The sequence below is a fragment of the Haplochromis burtoni genome, unplaced genomic scaffold, assembly GCF_018398535.1.
Source record: "Haplochromis burtoni strain Fernald_Lab_line unplaced genomic scaffold, NCSU_Asbu1 Contig_30, whole genome shotgun sequence".
Classification (NCBI taxonomy): domain Eukaryota; kingdom Metazoa; phylum Chordata; class Actinopteri; order Cichliformes; family Cichlidae; genus Haplochromis; species Haplochromis burtoni.
The window spans coordinates 1,474,533-1,497,792 of record NW_024582391.1 but is presented as its reverse complement, the minus strand read 5'-3'; the positions used below and the strand labels follow the sequence as shown (position 1 = coordinate 1,497,792).

Below are 23,260 nucleotides of genomic sequence, written 5' to 3'. Positions count from 1 at the left end.
GCGCAGAAGATGATTCAATACAAATCTATAGCCTTCTGCTGTGTTTGCTTAGTGCATTGATTTACAAACCACCGTTTACACAGCGCTGGTGCAGCAAACTGTCAGCTGACAGATATGTTTTTCATTTAGCTCAGACCATTAGACGAGAGGTGGTTAACTCGTGAAGCCAGTCCCACATTTATAACCTCAAAATTAAAGGTTGTATCCGGCAGCGTGTTTAAGTTATACCCGTCATCCTGATGATTATATGATATTGAATATAGTTTTATCAAAAGAACATCATAAGTTCTCTAACAGCTTAAACAATTTGTTTTTCCTGACAGCATTTATTTTTCAGCTGCATTTGGGATTAAATCATTTGAATCAGTTTAAATGCTGCTTTTCTTTGAGGCTTATGTTTTCCTTCCTCTGTATTTAGATCTTCCCATGGAGTACAATCCCTCAGATCATCCCCGCGCCAGCACCATTTTCCTCAGCAAGTCACAAACTGATGGTGAGTTGTGCTCTCTTCTTTTGTCACATTTTAATAATCTCAGATCTCTGAAATTTCTTCACTGACTTTTAAATGAGGGAAAAGAGTATTTGGAGTGTCATGATTGTTATTAATCTACAATGAAGAAGAGCTAAATTTAATAAATGTGTTTTCGTAATCAGTGACGCACCATTAGGTGTACACCTGATTTACTTGGATGAAGCCAGGATAGCATAATGCAGGGTTACATTTGTGGGTAAAGAATAATGTCTTCCGGTTTGTTTGAAAATGAGCAAGCAGCTTGTGGACATGCTTCGAGTTTCTGTGCAAAGTCAGTGAGCTGTGCACTGGTAGGTGCAAAGCTACTGCAGGTGGATCATGGACAACCAAGCAAAGAGGTGACGCAAAGAAGACTGTAGCATATGCCCACTTTTTGAGATAGGAAGCTGTTTTTATTGACGGTGGAACTTCAGATATCAGCACAAGTACCACTGACCAGCAAGCTTTTATCCAACATAAAAGCTCTAGATGGAGCCCTGTCCCGTCTGCTTTCATGTCAGATTTTTGAAGACGCACTGGGGTGTTTTGAGCTTCCTTAGCAGGCACAAAGATTGATCTTGTAGCAGTCGGGTGCCTCTAGAATGACAGGAATGTCTTATTATCAACTGAAATGTGAAGCTTTTTAGATTATTTCCCAGTTTAGACATAATCTCTTTGCTTTGATGATAAGCTTTTGATTCAGCTGAGCAGTCTGTCGCCTGAAGGCTGTTATATAGATCCGGTGTTAGGTGCTGATAGTGTTGTATTAGCATCGTCAGGCTCTTATGTGAAAGTCTGCTGGCCTTTGTTCTCATACTGTTATTAAATATCAATACACAGCATTGTGGTCCTAACATATGTGACAGCTGCTGTGTTCATCACTCCCAGCAGCTATAAATGAATTACTGACACACTTAATAATAAAGCCTGTTGTGAGTATCTGTGTCATAAACATGGAGACAACTTGGACATTTGTTTTTCAGTTGCTGTGCCCAACAAAAGAGGTAAGCATGTATACGTCTGTGCTTGGTAGGCAGGTAACACTATGCTTACTGTGTGTTCGGGCTGGACCCTTTAAGGGAACAGTCCCTCTGTGTGGTCTCAAACTGCATCGTATCCTCGTACTCTGTTAGCAGGTGACTTGTCTCTGCTGCTTAGCTGCTGATCTCGTCTGTGTGCGTGCGTGCGTTTCTTCCATTGCACATGTCCGTCCATGAGATGTAGGAACAGGACTGCACAGCCTTGGCCAAAGAAATTGCAATTTAGTTACTAAAATGACACACTTCTAATTACTGGATATTTCAATTTTCATATGTAAATGGTTGATAAAGTTAGAAATCAGCCTCGAGTATAAAGCTGTGATTTGTGTCACATGTTTCATGACTATTCAGAAATCACTGTGGTTAGGTTTGTGGTTTTTTTGTTACTGTTTTTTTTGACTAAGCTGTGCAGCTGTTTGATGGTGTCAAAGACTGCTGTTCTTTGCTAAATACACACAACACACCACACACACACACACAACACACACCTACACACACACACACACACACACACACACACACACACTCACTCACATTTGCTCAGTGGAAAAAGCTCAGCGTGCTTTGCAGTGTGAGTGTGTGCACCTTTGTGCCAGAGAGGTAAGATACAGACAGTATGGGATGAGACGTACAAGGTGTCTCTGTGTGCTCTGCGCTCTCCATCTGCTCCAGTTTGCTTTGCTAGCAGCCCTTTTCCCTTTGCGTGCTCTGTTACAACAGTGAGCACATATACTGATGCACACAGACACGCACGCAGCGCTGCTGCACTGTTGCGTGTGCCGTAACTGCGATAAAGCTCTGCTTTATAGAACCAACAAATCATCACATCCGTTAAAGAGAAGTAAGGTAGCAAAATACCAGATATGTATGAACAGAAAGAAAAAGAAAAGAGATGAGCTCAGATGATTGGCTGTACTTGAATAAACCAGTCACTATGCCTGATTTAATTTGGACTCATGTACGTCCAATCACAGGAAGTTAATTCTGTTCATGTGGACGTAGTGTGGGAGAAACGTTTCATCACTCATCCAAGTGAATTCTTCAGTGTCTGAAGATTTCCTTACCTGGATGACTGAGCATGAATTAAGACATGCATGTCTAAATGATGAACGGATTAATTGATAAGGTCACACTCATTCCCACATATTAACACGCAGGGGAGAAAATACTCACAGGCTTTGAAATTTCTCAGTTTTTTAATGTAAAAACAGTTTTTTGCTGAAGCTGCTTTGCTTTGTTGTATGTGGTTTATAATAATTATACACAGGGGGAAAGTCTATATTAATAGGGCAGCTCTGAAGCCTGGTTATATGCTGCTCCCTGCCTGTGAGGGTTGTGTACTACACTCACACAAAGATTCTTGAAGCGCTCTCTCGTCTTTTTTTTTCAGTTCGAGAAAAACGGAAGAGCCTTTACATCAACCACGTAAGTAACTGAATCATTAGCCATTGTGTGTAATACGTTTGCTGTTATGATTGCTGTGCAGTTAGTAATTTTAATGTCTTGTATTTTTTGCAAGTTAACACACATTTCGGAGAACAAGGTAAAGTCCTCCGAATGACCCTCAAAGTAACCCAAACCCGTTTCCATTGTTCCTCCCGTTTTTTTTATATCCCACACTCCAGACTCCAATTATACTCTTAGTGTTTAAAAAGCTTTAGATGTAGTAGAAATGTAGAAGAAGCGTGGTGTTATGGTGCAGGTCATCTTTGTCCACACTCCCTGAGACCTGAAAGACAGGACTAGCTAAATGTGCAAATGTGCTTTTTTGTTTGAACAAAATTTGCATTACTCAGTTCCTGCAGGGCCAAATGAGAAAACATGGTCTTGTTTAAGTCATAAACCTGTTTAGTGTGCACCAGTTAAAAATAATTTTGAATGAAATGAATGGACGATGAATAGAAAGGCCATTACTCAAGGTGATGAACTTGCTATTCATCAAGTTTTTGATGTTTCTCTAAAGATGCACTCCACCATAAATACCATTTCTGCATGCAACAAAGTGAGACGCTGACAGACCCACAGATTAGCTTGTGGGCTCACAGGTGCCCTACTTTCCATCCTCATACCAGGCCTTTGGCTCGTCCAAGTATGACAGAAATAGAGATTGACGTGTGTGTCTCTGTTTTTTGGTACGGACGTGTTTGAACTCCAGCATTATCCAGGCCCAGTGAGACGGAAATACAGCTCCTGTTCCACCATATTCCTCGATGACAGCACTGTCAGTCAACCCAACCTGAAATACACCATCAAATGGTAACCCCCATCTGAGCGATTCACAGCTTTATCTAATATTGAAAGATTTTTCCCTTATTGTCCTCTTACACTCATTTTTATTTACCTTTTTGTGCTTGCAGCGTAGCCCTTGCAATATATTATCATATAAAGAACAGGTAAGATTAACCTTTTATTTCTTTTGCATCAAAATTCCACAAAATACAAAAGCCCTGCAACATCCTGCTTCATTCTGACCCAGAAAGATTATATTAAATTCTTTACTCTTTAGATACTTTGATATCCAGCTAAGCTTGACATCCTTTTGCAAAGGGATGTGTTCTTACTAAAGGCTGTGGAGACACTAAATAACGCTTGCATGGAGACATTTTTAAATAAACCACAAAGCAGAGAAGAACAGGCTGTTTTATGTAGCAGCTTAAGTGACTCACATTTCTGCTCGCAAAGATGCAGCCTGGAACACATTTTTGTGTTGTTAATAGAATTTGTTGGATTGACATGACTTGACAGATCTCATATTTTTAAAAAAACACGGAAGCTTTAGGATAAAACGTGTTTCTATAAACTGAAAGTGGTAAGAATCCCATATAGGGCAGCTGGTTGAAGTGCAGATTCATTCATATAAATGACTTATCAATGAAATCATGCATCTGTTTTTGATTTCTTTTCCTCTTTTTAATTCCAGAGACATCGACGGAAGAATGTTGTTAGATATTTTCGATGAGAAGCTTCACCCACTCTCAGTAAGGCCGCAGCCGAAGATGAATTTCCAGTACACACAAACTATAGAGCTGTCATCAGGAAGACTAATTGCATGAGCTGATAAACGGCACATAAGCACACATGGATCACACAGTGGCGAGATGTGTAATCTCAGGAGCCATCTGGATCATTCAGACGTGTTTTAAAATGAATATTTGCTCAACAATTTCAGTCTCAGATTTTACATAACCCCTTTGTTTTACGCCCCATGTCCAACAACACTAAACCTCTGCATTCAGAAATAAGCTGATGTATCGAGCAGCAGTTTGTGATTCCACTTTGGGAAATGATCTGATTTCATTTCATTCTTATCTTTTCTGGTGTTTGTCGCAGAAGTCCGAGGTTCCCGCTGATTATGACAAACACGACCCTGAGCAGAAGCAGATCTACCGCTTCGTCAGGACGCTGTTCAGTGCCGCGCAGCTCACTGCCGAGTGTGCCATCGTCACTTTGGTGAGTAAACAGTTCAGCCGTGAAACGCAGTCCCTGCACACTTTTAGCCCTTTTCTATTCGCACTTACTCAGATCGGCTGGACGCACGACTCGCTTCGACTCGTTTTCCATTACAACCACCTAATGTGGGTTGGGTCATTACAGCAACGCGACAGAACGTGCCGTGACATCATTTGGATGTGACACAAACGCCACAATAAAGGAGGACGTCGGGGCGATGTTACACCTGCTGCTCGGTCAGACTCGGTGACCGTGGTGTTGTTTTTGTGCAGTCATTTCCCTTGTTGCCAGGTTTCAAGAATGGCGGTTTTGATTTTGTAAAGGAGACTGACTAGCCAGTTGGTGGCATGCATGTCACATTTTTGGATCGCTTGGAACTGTGGCCGAGTAGGTAATAAAAGAGCACCTGGTATCAGGTACTACGGGAAAACACTAAAAATTGCATTGAGCCGTGCCGAACCTGAGCAGGTACTAATGGAAAAGGGCTTTTTGACTCCATTTACATGTTTGCTTGGAGGGACGATCACATTAAGAGCTTTTCCAATCCAGCTGGCCCTGAGTGGAAGTGGATTATAAAAGCCTTCCCACCACTGAGTACAGCCACACTCTGTGAATGTGATTATTTCTGCATTGATGCAGTTATAAACAAAATGAAATGCAAACTTTTTGTTTTCTTTTTAAAAAAAACAACAGCAAGGAAGGAAAAAAATATACTTTCAAGTGATTAGAAGTTCCTGTTTGTATTGGAGGAAGACAAGGGTGTCCAGAGCTTGCGGTTACAACCTAATTAAGAGACCCTTCAGCAACTCGAAGCATGACTCCACACAGAGTTAACATCATGAAGGAGCGCGAGAGCGTGGGAGACAGATAGGAATTAGGACTGTGAGTCTAATTCAGTGCTGACACTAGGAGGGAGTATTGCTTCTGCTTGTCTTGTTTTCTGCTGTCCTTAGATTGTTGGCTCTCTTTATTTTTTACTCTTCTTCTTTGTGTGATATGAAACAGCCTGTTTGTCCTTCTGGAGAATGTTGCACAAACGAAGCCACGAGACAGAGCTGAAAGTTCAGTAACAGATTTGTGGCGGTTTAATCCGTTTAGTCTCCACTCAGAATTACTTCAGTATGAGGTCTGCCTGCGCCTGTAGCAAGTGTATAATTAGAATATAATTGGTGCTTTGGCATACAGTGGGCTCTCTCCCCATGACTTATGACATCCTGTGTGCTCACCTGTGCTTTTCGTTTCTTCTCTGTCCTCACATATTATATCACATCATCTCTTTTTCTCTCTCTGTACTAAAGCCTTAAGCAGTTCAATAGTTTATCCTTATGTTTGATTTGATGGCACAGTTAGTGCCATCTCCCTTCTCCACTCATCTGCCCAGAAACATTTCTTTCTACACTTTGTCACTCTGGCTAACACGTGGGTCTCTAGAGGCCAGCAAAGTGCATTGTTAATGTGGCTAGCCCAGGGGCCTGGTATTAGGTTTCTCTGCTTCCTGACAGATGGACAAATGTGTTAACTGTGTGGGTGTTTCTGCTTTTCCAGAGAGTAACTGGAAAGCAGTCACTGTGACGTGCTGTGTCTGCGTCTTTGTCCATGTTCAGGTGGACGAGCGCGATAGTTGCATACAGAGCCTGGCACACGGCGTGCCTCCTGCAGCTCTCCAGTGTAAACTCTGCCATGCTGTCAGTAATTGAATGGGGCTGTTGGCTGGTGGTTATTGGTGTAGCTTAGCTGACACAGCTAAATTTAGACAGGGGAGTTGAGATGAAAGCTGGGCATCTTGCTTTCCCCAAGTTTTTACATCACAGGTGAGGAGAGAGAGGATGGAAAAGAAAGAGACCCAGAGAGTGAGCATGTCATCCTCTGGGAAGACGAATCAGATTTCCTGTTGAGGGACAGAAAAACCAGACAAACTTATTGTAGTAGATGAAGTTACTGTGTTTTATTATCAGACAAGCCTCCTGAAATTGAAGCAGCTATGCCAGGATGTAGTCTTCTTTCATTTCTCGATGTTTGTCACCTGCTGCCAGTTTTGGGCCACAGCAGAAACAGGCTGGTATTGTCTTCAGGAAGGACGCCCCACTGAGCACGACTTGTCTAATTAAACACCTGAGCTGTGACAAACTGGGCTGCAAAGTGGCATAAAAGAACTTATTAATTTCCATTTCACAACCTGCCATCCTTGTTAGTCTGAAAACTGAAATATTTATTACGATGTACCTCAGGGTATACATCCTGAAAATGGTATGGCTATTAAAATGCAAAGAAAGTAAGTAAGAAGTGACAAATCTAAGCTTGTGTACTTTTAAATCTTTCACTTTACATCATTTTTAAAAGGGAGCTGAATGTGGGCTTTGTGCACTAACTGTTCGCGCTTTCACAGTTCAGTCCATGAATCTAGCAGAAGACCTTCTCTCTTGTACTGTAACAAAATGATGATGAGTGGATCAGAAGATTTAACATCTGCACAAATGCTTTGGCTTGTGAGGATCAGGTGTCTGTGTGTTCTGTGCGCTTTCTGCCGTGTAGACTGTGGGAATTATTTCGAAGGAGAGAGAAGGAGACGGTGCAGGGGTTCGATTGGCATGAATATTTCACAAGGGAGCTCCGGGGAAGCTGGATTTCATCAGCCTCTGACATCATGGAGGTGGAGTAGGCAGGAGACTGCAAAACTGTAAAGCAGCAAACTAACCCCTCAGATAAACAGAGGCAGGGAGAACAGAGGGTAATTAAACACAGGAAACCCCGAGGAAACAAAGGCTCGATATGATTATTAACGTGGTGTTTACTTGCTTATGTTTTGTACCTTATGTTAGCGTTACACCATGGGTGAAGGAAAACACAGAGCGATAGCAGTTTAGCAATCTGACTCTTTTGACCCTGCGTGTAGGATGTTTTAGTCGTGTGAAACTGACTTGATGCTGTTAATGCTAGTCGATGCCAGCTGTTAAACAAAAGGCAAAATTGAGAGTTTTTCAGTTTTGTTTTTGTGCTAAAATAACTGTGTTTTATTTCAAGATGCTTACTTGTGACAAATCCCTTTGTCTAAGGTGTATTTGGAGAGGCTCCTGACCTACGCAGAGATCGACATTTGCCCGGCCAATTGGAAGCGGATCGTGTTGGGAGCCATCCTCCTGGCTTCCAAAGTCTGGGACGACCAGGCGGTTTGGAACGTCGACTACTGCCAAATTCTCAAGGATATCACTGTGGAGGACATGTGAGTCACTTTATTGACATCAGCAGCGTAGAGCTATATCCCTATAGACTCAGGTCAGTTGCAGAAGACGTCTGCTGTTATTTCTGCACTAAAACAGCTGAGTTGGCGATAGAAGCTAAAGCCTGGCATTTTATTTTCATTACATGGTTGTTTAAGAACATAGAAACAGTTTATTGTTTAACCATTTGCATGGAATAAATCAGCTAAAACACTTGATTTGTTACTAAGAGAAATAAAACATTATTAACTGATGGCAGCAGCTGAAATCAAAGCTATTTAGTCCTTTTTGTTTTCCCCGGATGCTGTTCTTCTCTGTGATCTTATGACTGGGAAATGTCTGGACTATTTCCATGACAACAGCTTCTCTCAAAGAGAAACCAGTGTCCTTGTGTGGGAGGTGCAGAATCACATGACTGACTATACCATATGATGATTTCAATAACATTAGCATTTCAGAACATACTGTAGCATATTCCTCCGAATGTTCAGTGTGAAACATTTCCAGCAGGAGTCTGTACGTCAGGCGCATGTTTAGGTTTAGGTCACATCTTTGGAGCACAATGGCCCTGAAACGAGGACTACCAGTTACCAGTTACCATTATCGCAGCACTTTCCCCCCCCCCATCTTTCTTCCTCAGAGCCACAATTCTCAAAGGTTGGTGCCATCAGCTGTTTGCTGGCTCCTAAAATGCCACACAGCCATGAAAACCCCTGGCAGAGTGTCAGCCATGTAAATAAATGCTTCCTCTTTGACTCATCGTTGCTGAGTGGGGTGATGGCACATACAGCAGCACTTGTCTTTCTGTCCTGAGAATAGTCGGGCTTTGTGTGGTCAGCCTGTTTTCAAGAGCTGCTAAGAGTCTTTGACGGGAGAGTCTCTGACCATTTCATCTAATGCCTTTGATCTGAGCAGGGATAGCTCAGTAGGTAGAGTGGTCGCCCCATGATTGGAAGGTCAGGGGTTGGAATCCACTTAACGGCTACCCTGAGTTACCCCTGAGCAAGATACCGTCCCCACACACTGCTCCCCAGGCGCTAGATTGGTGGCTGCCCACTGCTTCACTGAGTGAATGGGTTAAATGCAGAGAAGAATTTCTTGTGACGATGAAGTATACATTATTATTATTATTATTATTTTGTTCTTGAGCTTAGAGTGTCTGAGGGACTTCAGATTACATTAGTTCCTCTTGTCTCTTTCCCCATAAAATGGTAATACAGGGAGTGCAGAATTATTAGGCAAATGAGTATTTTGTCCACATCATCCTCTTCATGCATGTTGTCTTACTCCAAGCTGTATAGGCTCGAAAGCCTACTACCAATTAAGCATATTAGGTGATGTGCATCTCTGTAATGAGAAGGGGTGTGGTCTAATGACATCAACACCCTATATCAGGTGTGCATAATTATTAGGCAACGTCCTTTCCTTTGGCAAAATGGGTCAAAAGAAGGACTTGACAGGCTCAGAAAAGTCAAAAATAGTGAGATATCTTGCAGAGGGATGCAGCAGTCTCAAAATTGCAAAGCTTCTGAAGCGTGATCATCGAACAATCAAGCGTTTCATTCAAAATAGTCAACAGGGTCGCAAGAAGCGTGTGGAAAAACCAAGGCGCAAAATAACTGCCCATGAACTGAGAAAAGTCAAGCGTGCAGCTGCCAAGATGCCACTTGCCACCAGTTTGGCCATATTTCAGAGCTGCAACATCACTGGAGTGCCCAAAAGCACAAGGTGTGCAATACTCAGAGACATGGCCAAGGTAAGAAAGGCTGAAAGACGACCACCACTGAACAAGACACACAAGCTGAAACGTCAAGACTGGGCCAAGAAATATCTCAAGACTGGTTTTTCTAAGGTTTTATGGACTGATGAAATGAGAGTGAGTCTTGATGGGCCAGATGGATGGGCCCGTGGCTGGATTGGTAAAGGGCAGAGAGCTCCAGTCCGACTCAGACGCCAGCAAGGTGGAGGTGGAGTACTGGTTTGGGCTGGTATCATCAAAGATGAGCTTGTGGGGCCTTTTCGGGTTGAGGATGGAGTCAAGCTCAACTCCCAGTCCTACTGCCAGTTTCTGGAAGACACCTTCTTCAAGCAGTGGTACAGGAAGAAGTCTGCATCCTTCAAGAAAAACATGATTTTCATGCAGGACAATGCTCCATCACACGCGTCCAAGTACTCCACAGCGTGGCTGGCAAGAAAGGGTATAAAAGAAGAAAAACTAATGACATGGCCTCCTTGTTCACCTGATCTGAACCCCATTGAGAACCTGTGGTCCATCATCAAATGTGAGATTTACAAGGAGGGAAAACAGTACACCTCTCTGAACAGTGTCTGGGAGGCTGTGGTTGCTGCTGCACGCAATGTTGATGGTGAACAGATCAAAACACTGACAGAATCCATGGATGGCAGGCTTTTGAGTGTCCTTGCAAAGAAAGGTGGCTATATTGGTCGCTGATTTGTTTTTGTTTTGTTTTTGAATGTCAGAAATGTATATTTGTGAATGTGGAGATGTTATATTGGTTTCACTGGTAAAAATAAATAATTGAAATGGGTATATATTTGTTTTTTGTTAAGTTGCCTAATAATTATGCACAGTAATAGTCACCTGCACACACAGATATCCCCCTAAAATAGCTAAAACTAAAAACAAACTAAAAACTACTTCCAAAAACATTCAGCTTTGATATTAATGAGTTTTTTGGGTTCATTGAGAACATGGTTGTTGTTCAATAATAAGATTATTCCTCAAAAATACAACTTGCCTAATAATTCTGCACTCCCTGTAATGGTATCACGTCATTAAGCCTTAAAAACATTATAGTTTGTTAGTTTCTAACTAGTTGACAGTGAGAGATTCACAGTTTTCTGGGTTTGCAGGACAAAAATGTCAGCTTCATTTTAATGCTTAATCTTAGATTGTGGTACATTTGGAGCAAAACGGGGAAGATGCCTCTGAAGCATGAGGTCCGAAAACTCAGTCTTATTTACCACGTCAACCTCAAATCCACTTGTGTGGATTATTCTGAGGAGGGACTCGGTGCTGTAGACGCCACCTCTCACCCCTCCTGCTTTCACACTTTTCTGCATCAGTGGATGTCTATTCTTGTCCTTGAGCTCAGATTCACAGGGCAATGAGCGTAATCCACCTGTTCAGTATTCTCTCCAGTGAGTGCAGCACAGTATGCACATCTGCTGTGCTCCCATATGGCAATTTACCGGACTGTGGCTCTTGATTTGACCAGAGATTTCCTCAGAAGGTCAATTTGAGTCCGTTCAAAGCCATGTTCTGGAACCTAGCCTGCTAAATTTCACGTTCCACCCACTGACTGAACAGTAGAAACGTCTTGGGAGAACACTGAGGAGCAGAGCAACACAAAAAGAAACAGATGAAAACAGGCTGAATGAGGAAAGATGAAGAAAAAGCAGCGCTATTAGGCAGAGTTTGGCTACAGCAGAGCCTAAATTTAGCCCGTCTGTTGCTGCGTGGCTGTGAAAATGTGTGTGTGAGCAACAAAGGGTAGGAAGAAGAGATGGCTAGTGGTTACAGTGCAGAAGGATTTGGTCACAACTGAAGAGTAACAGATGAAAGCGTCTGTCATCACGCTGCACCGAGGATCACAGAGCTGCTGAGCACAGGCACTGCATGACAATAGCACTTTCATGTGGGATTAATTCTTTCTTACACATAACGCTCAGTGTTCCTTGCTTAGTTAGCATTCCCTTTTATCATAAAGAAGAGGCTTATGTTTGGTGGCGTAGGCTCAGTGCAGCCTACGCCACTCTGTGAGATGTTGGCTTTACCAATCAAACTAACCTTTATTTAAATAGCATAAGACTAATTAACTAACTCACACGTTTTCTCTTTCTTTTTTATGGCGAAAGGAATGAGCTGGAGCGTCAGTTCCTGGAATTGCTGCAGTTCAACATCAACGTGCCGTCCAGCGTCTACGCCAAGTATTACTTTGACCTGCGCTCGCTTGCTGAGGCCAATAACCTCAGCTTCCCCCTGGAGCCTCTCAGCAGGGACAAGGCGCAAAAACTAGAGGTGAGAATCGCGCTGTACTAGAGATAGGTTTATGTTTTTGGAGCTCAGGTAAAACAAGAAAAAAAGAGGAAAAATATCAATTTATTTCAGCCTGGAATAGAAAAACCAAGGTAATTTGGGTAGTTGGTATTTTGACGAGCTTCTGATCATTACAAAAACATAAATGTTGATCTCCTGCCGGGTGAAGGACAGGATGCAGGGACGTGCTGCTGTGCAGGTAGCTTCGCTCTCTTCCTGTCCTGCAGCCTTACTGCTGTTAGTGTTTCATTCATTGATGCCATTGCTTGATCTGTTGGAGCAAAACAAACTTTTTACAGCAGGTATACCAGTGTTAATAACGGCTGCATTCCATTTAGTTTTAGAGTTTTAAACATCAAGCTGGCTGAAGGTGAGACGTCTCCATGTGACGAGTGGAATTGGTTGATTAATTTATTTGGAGATGAGACCATTCCTCAACATTAATCTAGTTATGTAATGTCCAAAAATAACCCCCAAAAGAAAAAGCAGTTTACTTAAAAGACTGCTAAAAGTGAACCCACGTGTCTTTGTGATTTTGAAAAAATTCTCATTCCCACCTGAGTTGAGCAGGACAATAAGAGAGAAACTCTGGTGTGATCGAGAGGTCATTGTTGTCACTTTCTCACCTGAACTGCACAAAGCACAGTTTAAATGAAATGTTTCTAAGCGCGTTTGGTGTGTGAGCCCATCTCAGACTTGTGGTGTCGTAACCACTACTTACACATAACACACTATGTGTTTAGTACACACACACAGGCAAAGATGTTCTGTAGTCACTCCAACTAAAACATAGGAAGGCACCCCCGGCTCCATCTCACTTGCTCTTTTGTTTGACTTGCAGGCCATCTCACGGCTGTGTGATGACAAGTACAAAGACTTGAGGAAACTAGCCAAGAAGCGCTCGGTGAGCGCAGACAACCTAACAGTGGTGCGGTGGTGTCCGGCCATCATTTCCTAACACTGGCTGTCTGCAGAGGAATGCATCATAGACCTGTACTGTATTTCTGCCTAGTATGCAGGCAGACCAGGTGGGCAGCAGTCGTGTGGATCAGTGTCAGTCTGGAATCTCCTCACACATACACACGCCCCTTCAACAATCTGGCACTATTACAAATGTTATTGCATCCAGACTGGTTGTTGTACATAAAAGAAGTCCTGTTTCCTGCCTGCACCGAACCAAACGGAGCTAAGCTGAACCAAACTGAACGCTGTTGGAATGAAGACCACCTAACTTCAGAAGATAAGCTGCCAGGTGGAAATACAGAAGTGGAGAGACTTGTGTGAAGTCCAGAAATGAAAATAGGAACACGCTTAAAAAGCAGAATACAGGACGTAACAGCGGCAGCGGCGCTCCATAATTCCCTCCAATGCTCAAGTGCTTGTACAGCTGCTGGAGGGGACGCCGTGTACATTCCTTTGATTTTAATCTTCTGGTTCAGTCAGTACGTTAGCTGAAGCATGAGATGATCGTTTGACAGCTTATAGACACATTTCAGACTTTACTTCAATTTCTCAGTTAGTTTGTGTTTTGTTGGGTGTTTTTGTTCTTTTGCATTCCCACACAGCAGCTCCCTCTGTTCGCAGAGACAAGCGCATACAAAAGAAAGACATTTCACTGTTAGCTTAGCAGTACAGTTGACACGTGGACTACATATCCTCAGCCCTCCTTGACAAACAGAATCCGCTGAGCATTGTCTCAGATGGGGACCATTTGACTGAAGTTTTCATCAGGATAACTGACATTCAACAAGACAAGTCCGTTTTTAGCTCAAGGGCACTTATTCACCTTGTAGACATCCAGTTGCAGAATAGTATCTCTGACAGTACGGCCACCCAGCAACCATTCAGATAAAGCAATATTCATGCATCGCTTTGTTGTTGTGATTAAATATAACAAAGCACGCACACATGGGAGGAGATTTACTGGAAGACAGAAACGAGACATACTGTAGAGCTTCTGTTGTACTTTATTGACTGCCATTGCCCTGACCTGTGGTGCCTGTAATAAGCTAGTTAAACACTTCTCCCCTCTCTGCTGGAGAAAAAAAAAAGAACAAATAAGTCTGAAGTATTTTTTTCCTCTAGCGTTTTGTACGGTTCTTCCAACTTACAAAGTAACAGCACAAGTGAAAACATTGACATTAAAATGCCAAAAGCATGAACCTTGAGGGTCGTCACAGACTGAAACGAATGAAAAAGCTTCGAGCGATGATTGAAACACTGCTTACAAAATGATAGATTGTATACATTTTGCTAAATTGTCTTTGTACAGTGTAAATACAGCACCGTCGTGTGCAAAAATCTGTAAACTGAGGTCATAATGTTAAAAAAAAATACAAAAAGAATAAGGTTAGAATATTTATATGGGTCAGTTTATATTGTAAATGGGGAGGGGCAAATATGTCTAAATATGTGTTTCTATGACAAATCAAGCAAAGAAGAGAGTCAAGTGTTACGATTTAAATAGGAAACACCACTTAAGATTTTTTGGTCTCTTGTCAACAATTTCACAATGCCGAAAATGCCATTTTTTTTAATGTGACATAATGTGTGTGGTATGGAGATAACGCATGACAATTTCATTTCATTTCATTATTATTATTATGATTTTTTTGTGTTTGTAAGTCTTCTCTGTGAAACGTTACCCTACTCATGTGTTTTTGATAAAATAAGGATGTTTGTTTCCTCTGATGCTGTAAAATTGGCAAGATGTTGTAAAAGGTCATCAGGTGAGTCAAAAATATCACTCAGTATGTCGTTAAATAATAATAATGTATGAACTGAGAATTCATATTTGGCAGACTTATTCTGTTAACACGCATCACTAACCCTCCTGTTGTCTTTGGCTCAAATTTAATTTGTATCAATTTCCACATAAATTTGTTTTTTTTAAATTGGACTTAAAGATTTAAAAAAGTTAAACCCACAAAAAAAGATTTATTCAGACTGTATTTAAAAGATGGACTTTGTGCCTTAAACCTGCATTTTATCTCATAGCCAGCAGGGGGCATTTCGTCTCGTAGCAAAAAGGAGTCCAGTTGCACAGAAGTGTATGGGGAAAAGGAAGTTGGTGTCAGTCCAAATGCTCAGCTACAAGTTGTAACACTTTTCATGTCTACACCAACTAATTGGCGATTCTGTGAGAAAATTCCCTCTTGACGACTTTTCCACTTCTCACTCGTAGCTGGTGAGTTAAAAAGTTTATTTTGGGTCCTGATTGGGCACGCTGTCCATCTAACGAATAAATCGAAGCTTGTTTTTCTTTTACGACTGATTGGTGGTGTTAAGCACTGGCGTTCAAAATGTCTTTTTTATACAATATTATTCGCTTACATCAACAGTCATCTGATAACCTTTTGCAGCATTTTGCCAGCCTCACAGAAACATTAGTAAAACTGTCATAAACAGTATTTTCATAAACGGCTCCCTTCCTGATTCCTCCTCCTCCTTTTTTTCCCCCTTGAGTTTTTTCCTTTAAAAACAGAAAAAAGGCCAGTCTACAGATTTGAGTTCAGTTGCTGTTCTGGGTGTATGAGGATAGGATAAAAATGAACTTCATGTGACCGGCTGTTTGCCTTACAATCAACCAGACTCTAAATCTAAATCGGTGAATAGACACAATCTTGATGTAATCTAAAAAAGATCTAAGGACTTACTTTTATTTCTTTTTAATGAAATAAAAAGGTCAGGGGGAAAACGCGTTCTGATTTCAAATGTGACATCGGTTTGTTCTTGTGCATTTCATCGGTAGCCTCCAGGATTGTGATTTATGTTACTTTGCTTTTCTAAGCTACCAGAAAATCAGTCTGGCCTGCAGGCGTGCAGAGGGGCAGAACTGTACCAAAGTCATGGAGGAAAAAATGAAGGAAGCTCTGATGTGGTGTCTGATCTTAGAGAAGTGCTTTTTTTGTGTGTGCATGTGGCGCTTTGAATGATTGGTAAATAAAAAGTGCAAAATGCATCTTTGGGGGAAGTTACGATGCTGGAGTAGCTGTTGTGAGATATTGAAAGATTGTATATCCTATTTATTGTATGTGTGTGTACATACCGCCCAGTGTGGTTTTCTCTGCACGCAGAAAGAAGCCGCGTGGCTGACAGTGGTGAATCCTGATGTGGAGAACGTAGCCCCTCCCTCTGATAGCAAAGACCGGTTTTGTGTGTTTGTGTGCGTATGCGTGTGTGTGTGTGTGTGTGTCATAGCCTTGTGCACTGAGCTCTACCTCTGCATAGAGTTTTACTTTTTTCTCTAATGTTATTTCTTCCTCTCCAATATGACATTTTTCAAATTTGATAAATACAGCTTTGATCATGATGGCAGTAAACTGCTGCAGCTGTGACACTTTTGTTCTTCTTGTTGATGGATAATTTCAACAACTTGTACTGTATTCTGTTGTAAATGTCAGTGTATTATTTCCTCTTCATTGAGTCACTCATTTGTTCCTGTTCTGAGTTGCCAAACTTTTCTCTGTATGTTTTCAACTATGATTTAAAAACAAAAAAACAAACCTGCTCCCATTTTAGGAAAAAAACTTTGCAAGAATTAAAATTTCCAACCTTGCAGTTCATGGTGTGTTTTTTCTTTGTCTCGCTTCATCATAATCGATTTAATAATCAGTGAAAGAAACACACTCCAAGATCTTAGACCTCCTTCTCTTTCACCTTGTTAACTCAAGTGTTTTTCACAATAAGACTATATTTTGATACTGTACTATACTGTACAAGTGATGTGTGTTGCGCTCACACAGTGTACCATTTAAATGGCTTACAGCAAGTGCTAATACAAAGATTACATTCTGCCATTCAGTCACTGAGGGACACATTCAGTCCTTCATACTGGCCTCGATTTGTTTTTATTTTATTATTTTATTAGTCCTTTATTTATCCAGGTAAAAATCTCATTGAGATTAAAAATCTCATTTCCAAGAGAGACCTGGCATCATGGCAACAAAAGTCAAGAGATTTGTGTTTTAATTACTGCTGTGGTAACTATCCAGGTCATTTCAATGAAGAAGTGCTGTTAGCTTTTATTAAAAGCACTGTTCGAACCGCTGTAGTGAACACCATCAAGCTGAAGTAATAAGTGAATAGGAACAACATCACTTTACAAGTTGAGAAAGTTCTATAAAAAACAGGAGTCTGTGAAAAACTCAAGTACACAAGCAGAAGTTTTGGCAGTTTGCTGGTCTGAAACATCTACACAATGCCTCAACCTTCCCATGAGAGGCGTTCTAACAAAATCACCCCAAGGCCAGACCATGTGATGCACGGAGAAACATGTTGAACTCTAGTGCACTTGTACAACGAGAGAAAGAAAAAGTACATTTTGTATGGAAGGAGAAAACGTCTCCCTGAAAAGACCGTGGCAACACAGGTTTGAGTTGCAAAGTTACATCTGAACAAACCTAGAACTGGAGATGTTTTTCTCCTAATAGAGAGCTCAACTTTTGGTGAATGATGATTTTGTGTGTGTGGGCAAGCATGGACGTGCTAATGATCACTGATCTGTAGTAATTATGAGCCAAGCCAACTGTCTTTACCCATGTGTGCCCTCAGCAAACTAACGTCATGGGAAATCTGTGCTCTGTACAGGAGAGAGTCAGTCTCTCTCTCTCTCATGGTCTATATACATATATATGTGTGTATATACATATATAGCATACATACACCTGTGCTGTATTTAAGACAAATGATTAAAGATGGCTGTATTTCCTAGCCGTATTATGCGAGCTTCCAGTAAATCCTTAACAGCCATAAACTGCTATCAGCTGTGGGAAAATGCACTTTACAACCTCCTTATGTTTCACGAGAGCAAATCCACTGTCTGCATATCTGCACGTTATCTTTATTTGTCATTGTAAAATTCCTCAGTAGCTTCTTATATTTTTATGGAGCGGCCTGTTCGAGCATGCCTACCATTGTGGTGAAGAACCTAATACAGTAGTTTAGCATGAGTAAGCCGGGAGGCTTGTTCCTCTCCTGTAAAGACAACCAACAGCACCAAAATATCTTTGCAATGCCAGGACAGCGGTGAGCTTTTGCGAGTGGGTTAAGAATAGATCGACAATGGGGCTCACGCCTGTCTTCTGTTGTCTGAGGACAGACGGTTGTCTGCAGGGGACGGAGGAAGAGGTAAGGTGGTGTGCTAACTTCACTCAGCCTTTCAGAAGCTTGGGTGATTCAGATGAATCTGATACAGTTTTACCCGCAGGGACTGGGTGAGAGAATTGGAGTGTCATGCTGCCCACCTGGGAGCCAACGTGATCCTTTGTGGAAAGGCTAGAGGAGAGACAAGAAGTGGATAGGAAGTGGAGTGCTGGCTTAATGATTTTAGCCTTTGGTCCGAAACTGGAGGACCTGACAATTTTGGAGGCCCTTGAGCATAACAGACATGGCGGGATCAAGTGCCTCAGAGGTGCTTTTTATCTCTGTCAATCACAGCATCACTTTAATGGGTGAGTTGCCTCTAGTTTTGTTTTAAATAGTTATTTATGGCTTTAGATATTGGTGTTAAACTAAAGATCATGAGGGGTAATCTCAGTCTTTTTAGGCTGATCGTATAATTGCATTAATTTGTTTTCCTTTTCTTCCCCACAGGAAAGGTGTGGCTCGTCGTGATGATCTTCCTCCGTGTCCTGATCCTCCTCTTCGCCGGTTATCCTCTCTACCAGGATGAGCAGGAGAGATTTGTGTGCAACACCATCCAGCCTGGCTGCGCCAACGTGTGCTACGATCTGTTTTCTCCTGTTTCACTCTTCCGCTTCTGGCTGGTGCAGCTTGTCACCGTGTGCATCCCTTACATCCTCTTTGTCATCTACGTGGTCCATAAGGTGTCCAACGCCCTCACGGTGGAGCTGAACTCCCAGAAACAAACCAAAGCCTTTCAGCTGTTCAGAATCCGACAGGAGCCGTCCAACAAGTTGCCTCTCGCAGTAGAGCAGCGAGGGTGGGCCCGGTCCTTCAGTGGAGCCTACATCCTCCATCTGATGTTCAGGACTCTGCTGGAAGCAGGCTTTGGAGCAGCTCACTACTATCTGTTTGGTTTCTACATCCCCAGGAGGTTTCTTTGCCAGCATGCTCCGTGCACTACCCAGGTGGACTGCTACATCTCCAGGCCCACTGAGAAGACTGTGATGCTCAACTTTATGCTGGGCGTGGCCGCTCTGTCCTTTTTCCTGAATGTGCTGGATTTTATCTGCACTGTCAAGCGCTTGGTGAGACAGAAGAGCAAGAGGAAGGTGTTGGTTGAGAAAATACTAGAAGAGGAGCAATGCTTCCTTTCAGCGGGAGGAGCGTCCAGGGGCAACGACCAAGAGCAGGAAGCACAAGACGGGCAAAAGGGGGGTTTCCGGAAGAGGAGAGGCAGCAAGGGGTCTTGTGGAGTAGGGAAACGCGATTTAGCTCAAGAACCTCCCTCCATGGAGCGCTACTCTCTTCCTCGTTCTCTCGGCCCGATGGGCTGCACCACCAACGGTAACAATGCCGACTCGGTCTCCCAGGAGGAGGCTCCAGAAAGGGCCGGCAGTGAGGTGGCTCTCTGTCCCTTGGAGCCCATGGGGACGCCCAGATCTATTCGTGTTAGCAAACGGGGCCGACTCAAACCTCCACCCCCACCCAGACGTGACCTTGGTTTTCCCTCTGTGGGGCCATGTGCCCCAGTGGGAGATATTTCCACAGCAACAGCAATCTGTACCAGAAAGGTGGGCCAGTATACACTTGTTGAGGTTGGCTGCAGCGCAGAGCTGCAGACGGGCGACGATGGCCAGGAGAAAAGATCCGAGTGGGTCTGACTTTAATACTGTTGGAACCATATGAAGCAACAACTGCTTGGGTTGATATTTTACCACGTGACTGCCCTGTCACCCTGAGAAGAATCTATAATGGCATTACATTCACCGGACACCTTAGACTCTTATTTGCCATGATTTTTTTAATCATACCATCAAGCCGCATCTCCTTTGCAGCACTGGTCCGGTGATGCAAACTGACAAGAATTCAGCAAATCTCTGAATTTAGCAAGTCAGGAATGACAGTGAACTCAAGCCTTAACTGTCTTTGAGCAAATCCAATCCCTGAAACAATCTAAAAGAGGGCAGCCCACCTGTTGTTTGTTTTTTTCTTTCTCCCCATGATGCTTTTACCCCTTTTATAAACAAAGGCAGGCCCCACCCCACCTGACTGACTTTATTTACTGTGTCAGGGTCCCCGGGGTCAAAGCAGACACAAGCAGCCTCTGGGCGACCTTTTGGAACAAGAGAGTCGGGCCTAAATGAAAGGCAGTAATCTCACTAAGTCGCTGTTACCACACGTAGACGACAGAAAAGGATTCCTCCACAGCAGTGAAGGACACCGTGAAGGCCGATATAAGATCACAAAGCAATTATGTTCTCCCATAGGGGCTCTGTATTTATGGAGACAGCTTGTCACTCTATTTCAGGGCCTCGCAGAGCTTAGAAGGAATATAAACCTTAACATGGGCTGACACTAGAAATAGAGCACAGCGGAGCCCTGCAAAGGAGGACTGTGTGCTGCCCTGCAGGTTATCTGCGCTCAGCTTTGGTTTCCCTTTGATCAAAGCTCAGGTTAACGTGTGCCAGAAACTAGCAAACTGCTCCGACGCATATCAATCACAGAAATTATGATAACATGAAATGTGACCCTTTTTTTTCAACTCCCCAGGTGAATTCACGTGGAGGTCAAGAGTCTCCTACAGTAAATCAGCTGCGTTGCTCTTGATTATGTGTCGCTGTCGCTGAGGGGCCAGCCTTTGTGGAAATGGATATCTCTTGATCTTTGTCCTCTTGTGGTTTTTTTGATGATGACAACAAGAGCTCCGAGCCTCATATCTCACCTAGCTACAGAGTACCGCACCCTGACTGCGACCACGGGGAGGGGAGGGTTCATCAGACCAACATCAAAGGGATTCTTACTCTTAATGTAAAATGATGCATTCTGAATCCTACAGTTCAAATATTTCACATTATAATGTTGTGTTTACATAGTGTGTCTGGAAAGTATTCACAGCGCTTCACTTTTTCCGTATTTGTTCCAACATCTGAGCGATTGGGATAAAAGGGCCTTAGTCAGGGAGGTGTCCAAAAACCAGATGGTCACTCGAGCATTGCTCTGGACAAGCATTTCTGCGGCACTCCACCAGTCAGGCACATGTATAGCACATGACAGCCTGCCTGCAGTTTGCCAAAAGGCACCTGAAGGATGGTGCGATGAAACAAAGACTGAACCAAGAGCTGGACATCAATCGATCAATGCCACCCGACAGATGCGGCAGCATCATGCTGTGAGGATGTTTTTTGACAGCAGGAACTGGGAGACTAATCAGGTAAAGATGAATGCTGCCTTGACGATAACCTGCTCCTGAGCGCTCTGGACCTCAGACTGGGGCGAAGGTTAATCTTCAAACAGGACAGCAACTGCAAGCACACAGCCAAGACAACACAGGAGTGGCTTCGGGACCACTCTGCCCAGCCAGAGCCCAAACTCTCATCTCTGGAGAGTTATGAGAACAGCTGTGCACCGCTCCAACCTAAGGGAGCTGTGATTGCTTCCAAAGATGCTTCAACAAAGTATCGAGCAAAGGCTGCCAATCCTTCTATACATGTCATGTTTTTGTCTTTTAGTTTTAATAAATATTCAAGAATTTCAAGCAAACGTTTCTTTTACTTTGTCATTATGGGGAATTGTGTGTAGACTTTTTAGGTGACATATCAAAGAAGTGAAGCTCTGTGAACACTTTCCGGATGCACGGTAACATAAAATTTGATTGCAATCACTGCCTTTTTTTTTTTTTTACCTTTATAATATCAAATGAATTAATATCCAGTCAGTGTGGATTTGTTTTTCAAGTGAGAATTCATGTTTGTGCTTTAAGCTTTTCTTAGATTTTTATGCACTCGTTCATTAGCAGTTCTGATTTTCTATTAAAATGGTGATGACGCTGAAAGCAAACTTTTCTCAGCACTGTATTGTTCCTCCTTCCCGCTGTGCTGTATTCTCTGCACCAGCACTGTACTCTGGAGTCTTGCTGCCCTCCAGTGACGCCGAATGTGAAGTGCTGCCTTCAACTGAATCGGCTGCTCTCTGGAAACGTGAAACGTGCATGTTTTTCCCCCGAATTCCCAGAGCTGTAGGCATGCTGTTCATTTTCAGTTATAAAACCACGTTATTGTACTGAAAGAAAAGGAAAAAACTAATTACTTCTGTTTTCACTGATTATCCCAAAATAGCTTGTTTTACAGATATATTTATTTTGAAAGACAAAAAACTAATAGCTACTAAAACTACTCCCTACCTGAAAATACCGTACACCACACTGTACCATTAGACTTGCTGTGAAATGTGTGTATTATCATAATGTCCCCTTTTGTGCCTTTTTGTGCTACTGTGAGCATTTAGTAACATCCGCTGCAATGAAACATTGAAATGTGAAAGTGGCTTTTTCTTCTTTTCGTTTGCTACTGCTGTTGTCTCGAAAAATAAAAAGCTAATCAAAGGAATCACCCAAAAAGATTTCTTGATTTCAAACATTTCACCAGCGTGTAAATAATAAGCCTTCAGCCATGTAAAGTGGCAGATACTGGTGCTGGCTGGAAAGACTGTCTGATGACCTCTTAAGGAATTTTAGGTTGGGGGAAGCAGTCCCTGCAGAGGATTCTGGGAGAAATAAAGTGCACAATGGAAACACTGGGAAAGGGCACTGGCATGCTATCTGTGGGTGCATGTACTGCAGCTCCTCCTTACAGCAGGCGCTGCTAGCAGACTGTTTATTATGAAATGTTCTGTTCCACAGCAGTGAGTCAAATATGCTGGTGTTAAATCTGCCGCAGGTACAGCCGTGAGTCTGTGGGTTATGTTTCACAGTGAGGCCTTCGATGGGTTTCATTTGGTTCTCATGATGACTCTTTTAATCATTTCGTCAATGTGGTTATTTGGAATTTAAAAGAAAATTTCAGGACTGCAAATGGAC

At 42.6% G+C, this 23,260-nt stretch overlaps 2 protein-coding genes across 5 annotated transcripts in view; both read left to right on the top strand.

Moving 5' to 3' along the window:
• ccny (cyclin Y) overlaps positions 1 to 16,844 on the top strand; it is a 41,749-nt gene extending 24,905 nt beyond the window's left edge. Inside the window, exons 2-12 of one of the 4 annotated variants that reach the window (XM_005918430.3) lie at positions 419 to 493; positions 1,495 to 1,515; positions 2,942 to 2,976; positions 3,071 to 3,094; positions 3,707 to 3,807; positions 3,909 to 3,944; positions 4,472 to 4,529; positions 4,882 to 5,001; positions 8,055 to 8,221; positions 12,099 to 12,261; positions 13,121 to 16,844. In XM_005918430.3, coding sequence (XP_005918492.1) covers positions 419 to 493; positions 1,495 to 1,515; positions 2,942 to 2,976; positions 3,071 to 3,094; positions 3,707 to 3,807; positions 3,909 to 3,944; positions 4,472 to 4,529; positions 4,882 to 5,001; positions 8,055 to 8,221; positions 12,099 to 12,261; positions 13,121 to 13,237 — 917 coding nt within the window. In that variant the 3' untranslated portion in view covers positions 13,238 to 16,844. The remainder of the gene's footprint in view (positions 1 to 418; positions 494 to 1,494; positions 1,516 to 2,941; positions 2,977 to 3,070; positions 3,095 to 3,706; positions 3,808 to 3,908; positions 3,945 to 4,471; positions 4,530 to 4,881; positions 5,002 to 8,054; positions 8,222 to 12,098; positions 12,262 to 13,120) is intronic. The other 3 variants (XM_005918432.3, XM_005918431.3, XM_005918433.3) reach the window with 3 other exon arrangements.
• A 127-nt stretch (positions 16,845 to 16,971) lies between these two features.
• On the top strand, positions 16,972 to 23,028 carry LOC102314318 (gap junction delta-4 protein). The gene is made up of 3 exons (XM_005918499.2): positions 16,972 to 18,408; positions 18,488 to 18,731; positions 18,874 to 23,028. The coding sequence occupies exons 2-3, from the start codon at positions 18,668 to 18,670 to the stop codon at positions 20,064 to 20,066; spliced, it is 1,257 nt and encodes a 418-aa protein (XP_005918561.1). The 5' UTR covers positions 16,972 to 18,408; positions 18,488 to 18,667; the 3' UTR covers positions 20,067 to 23,028.
• Positions 23,029 to 23,260: the final 232 nt, after the last annotated feature.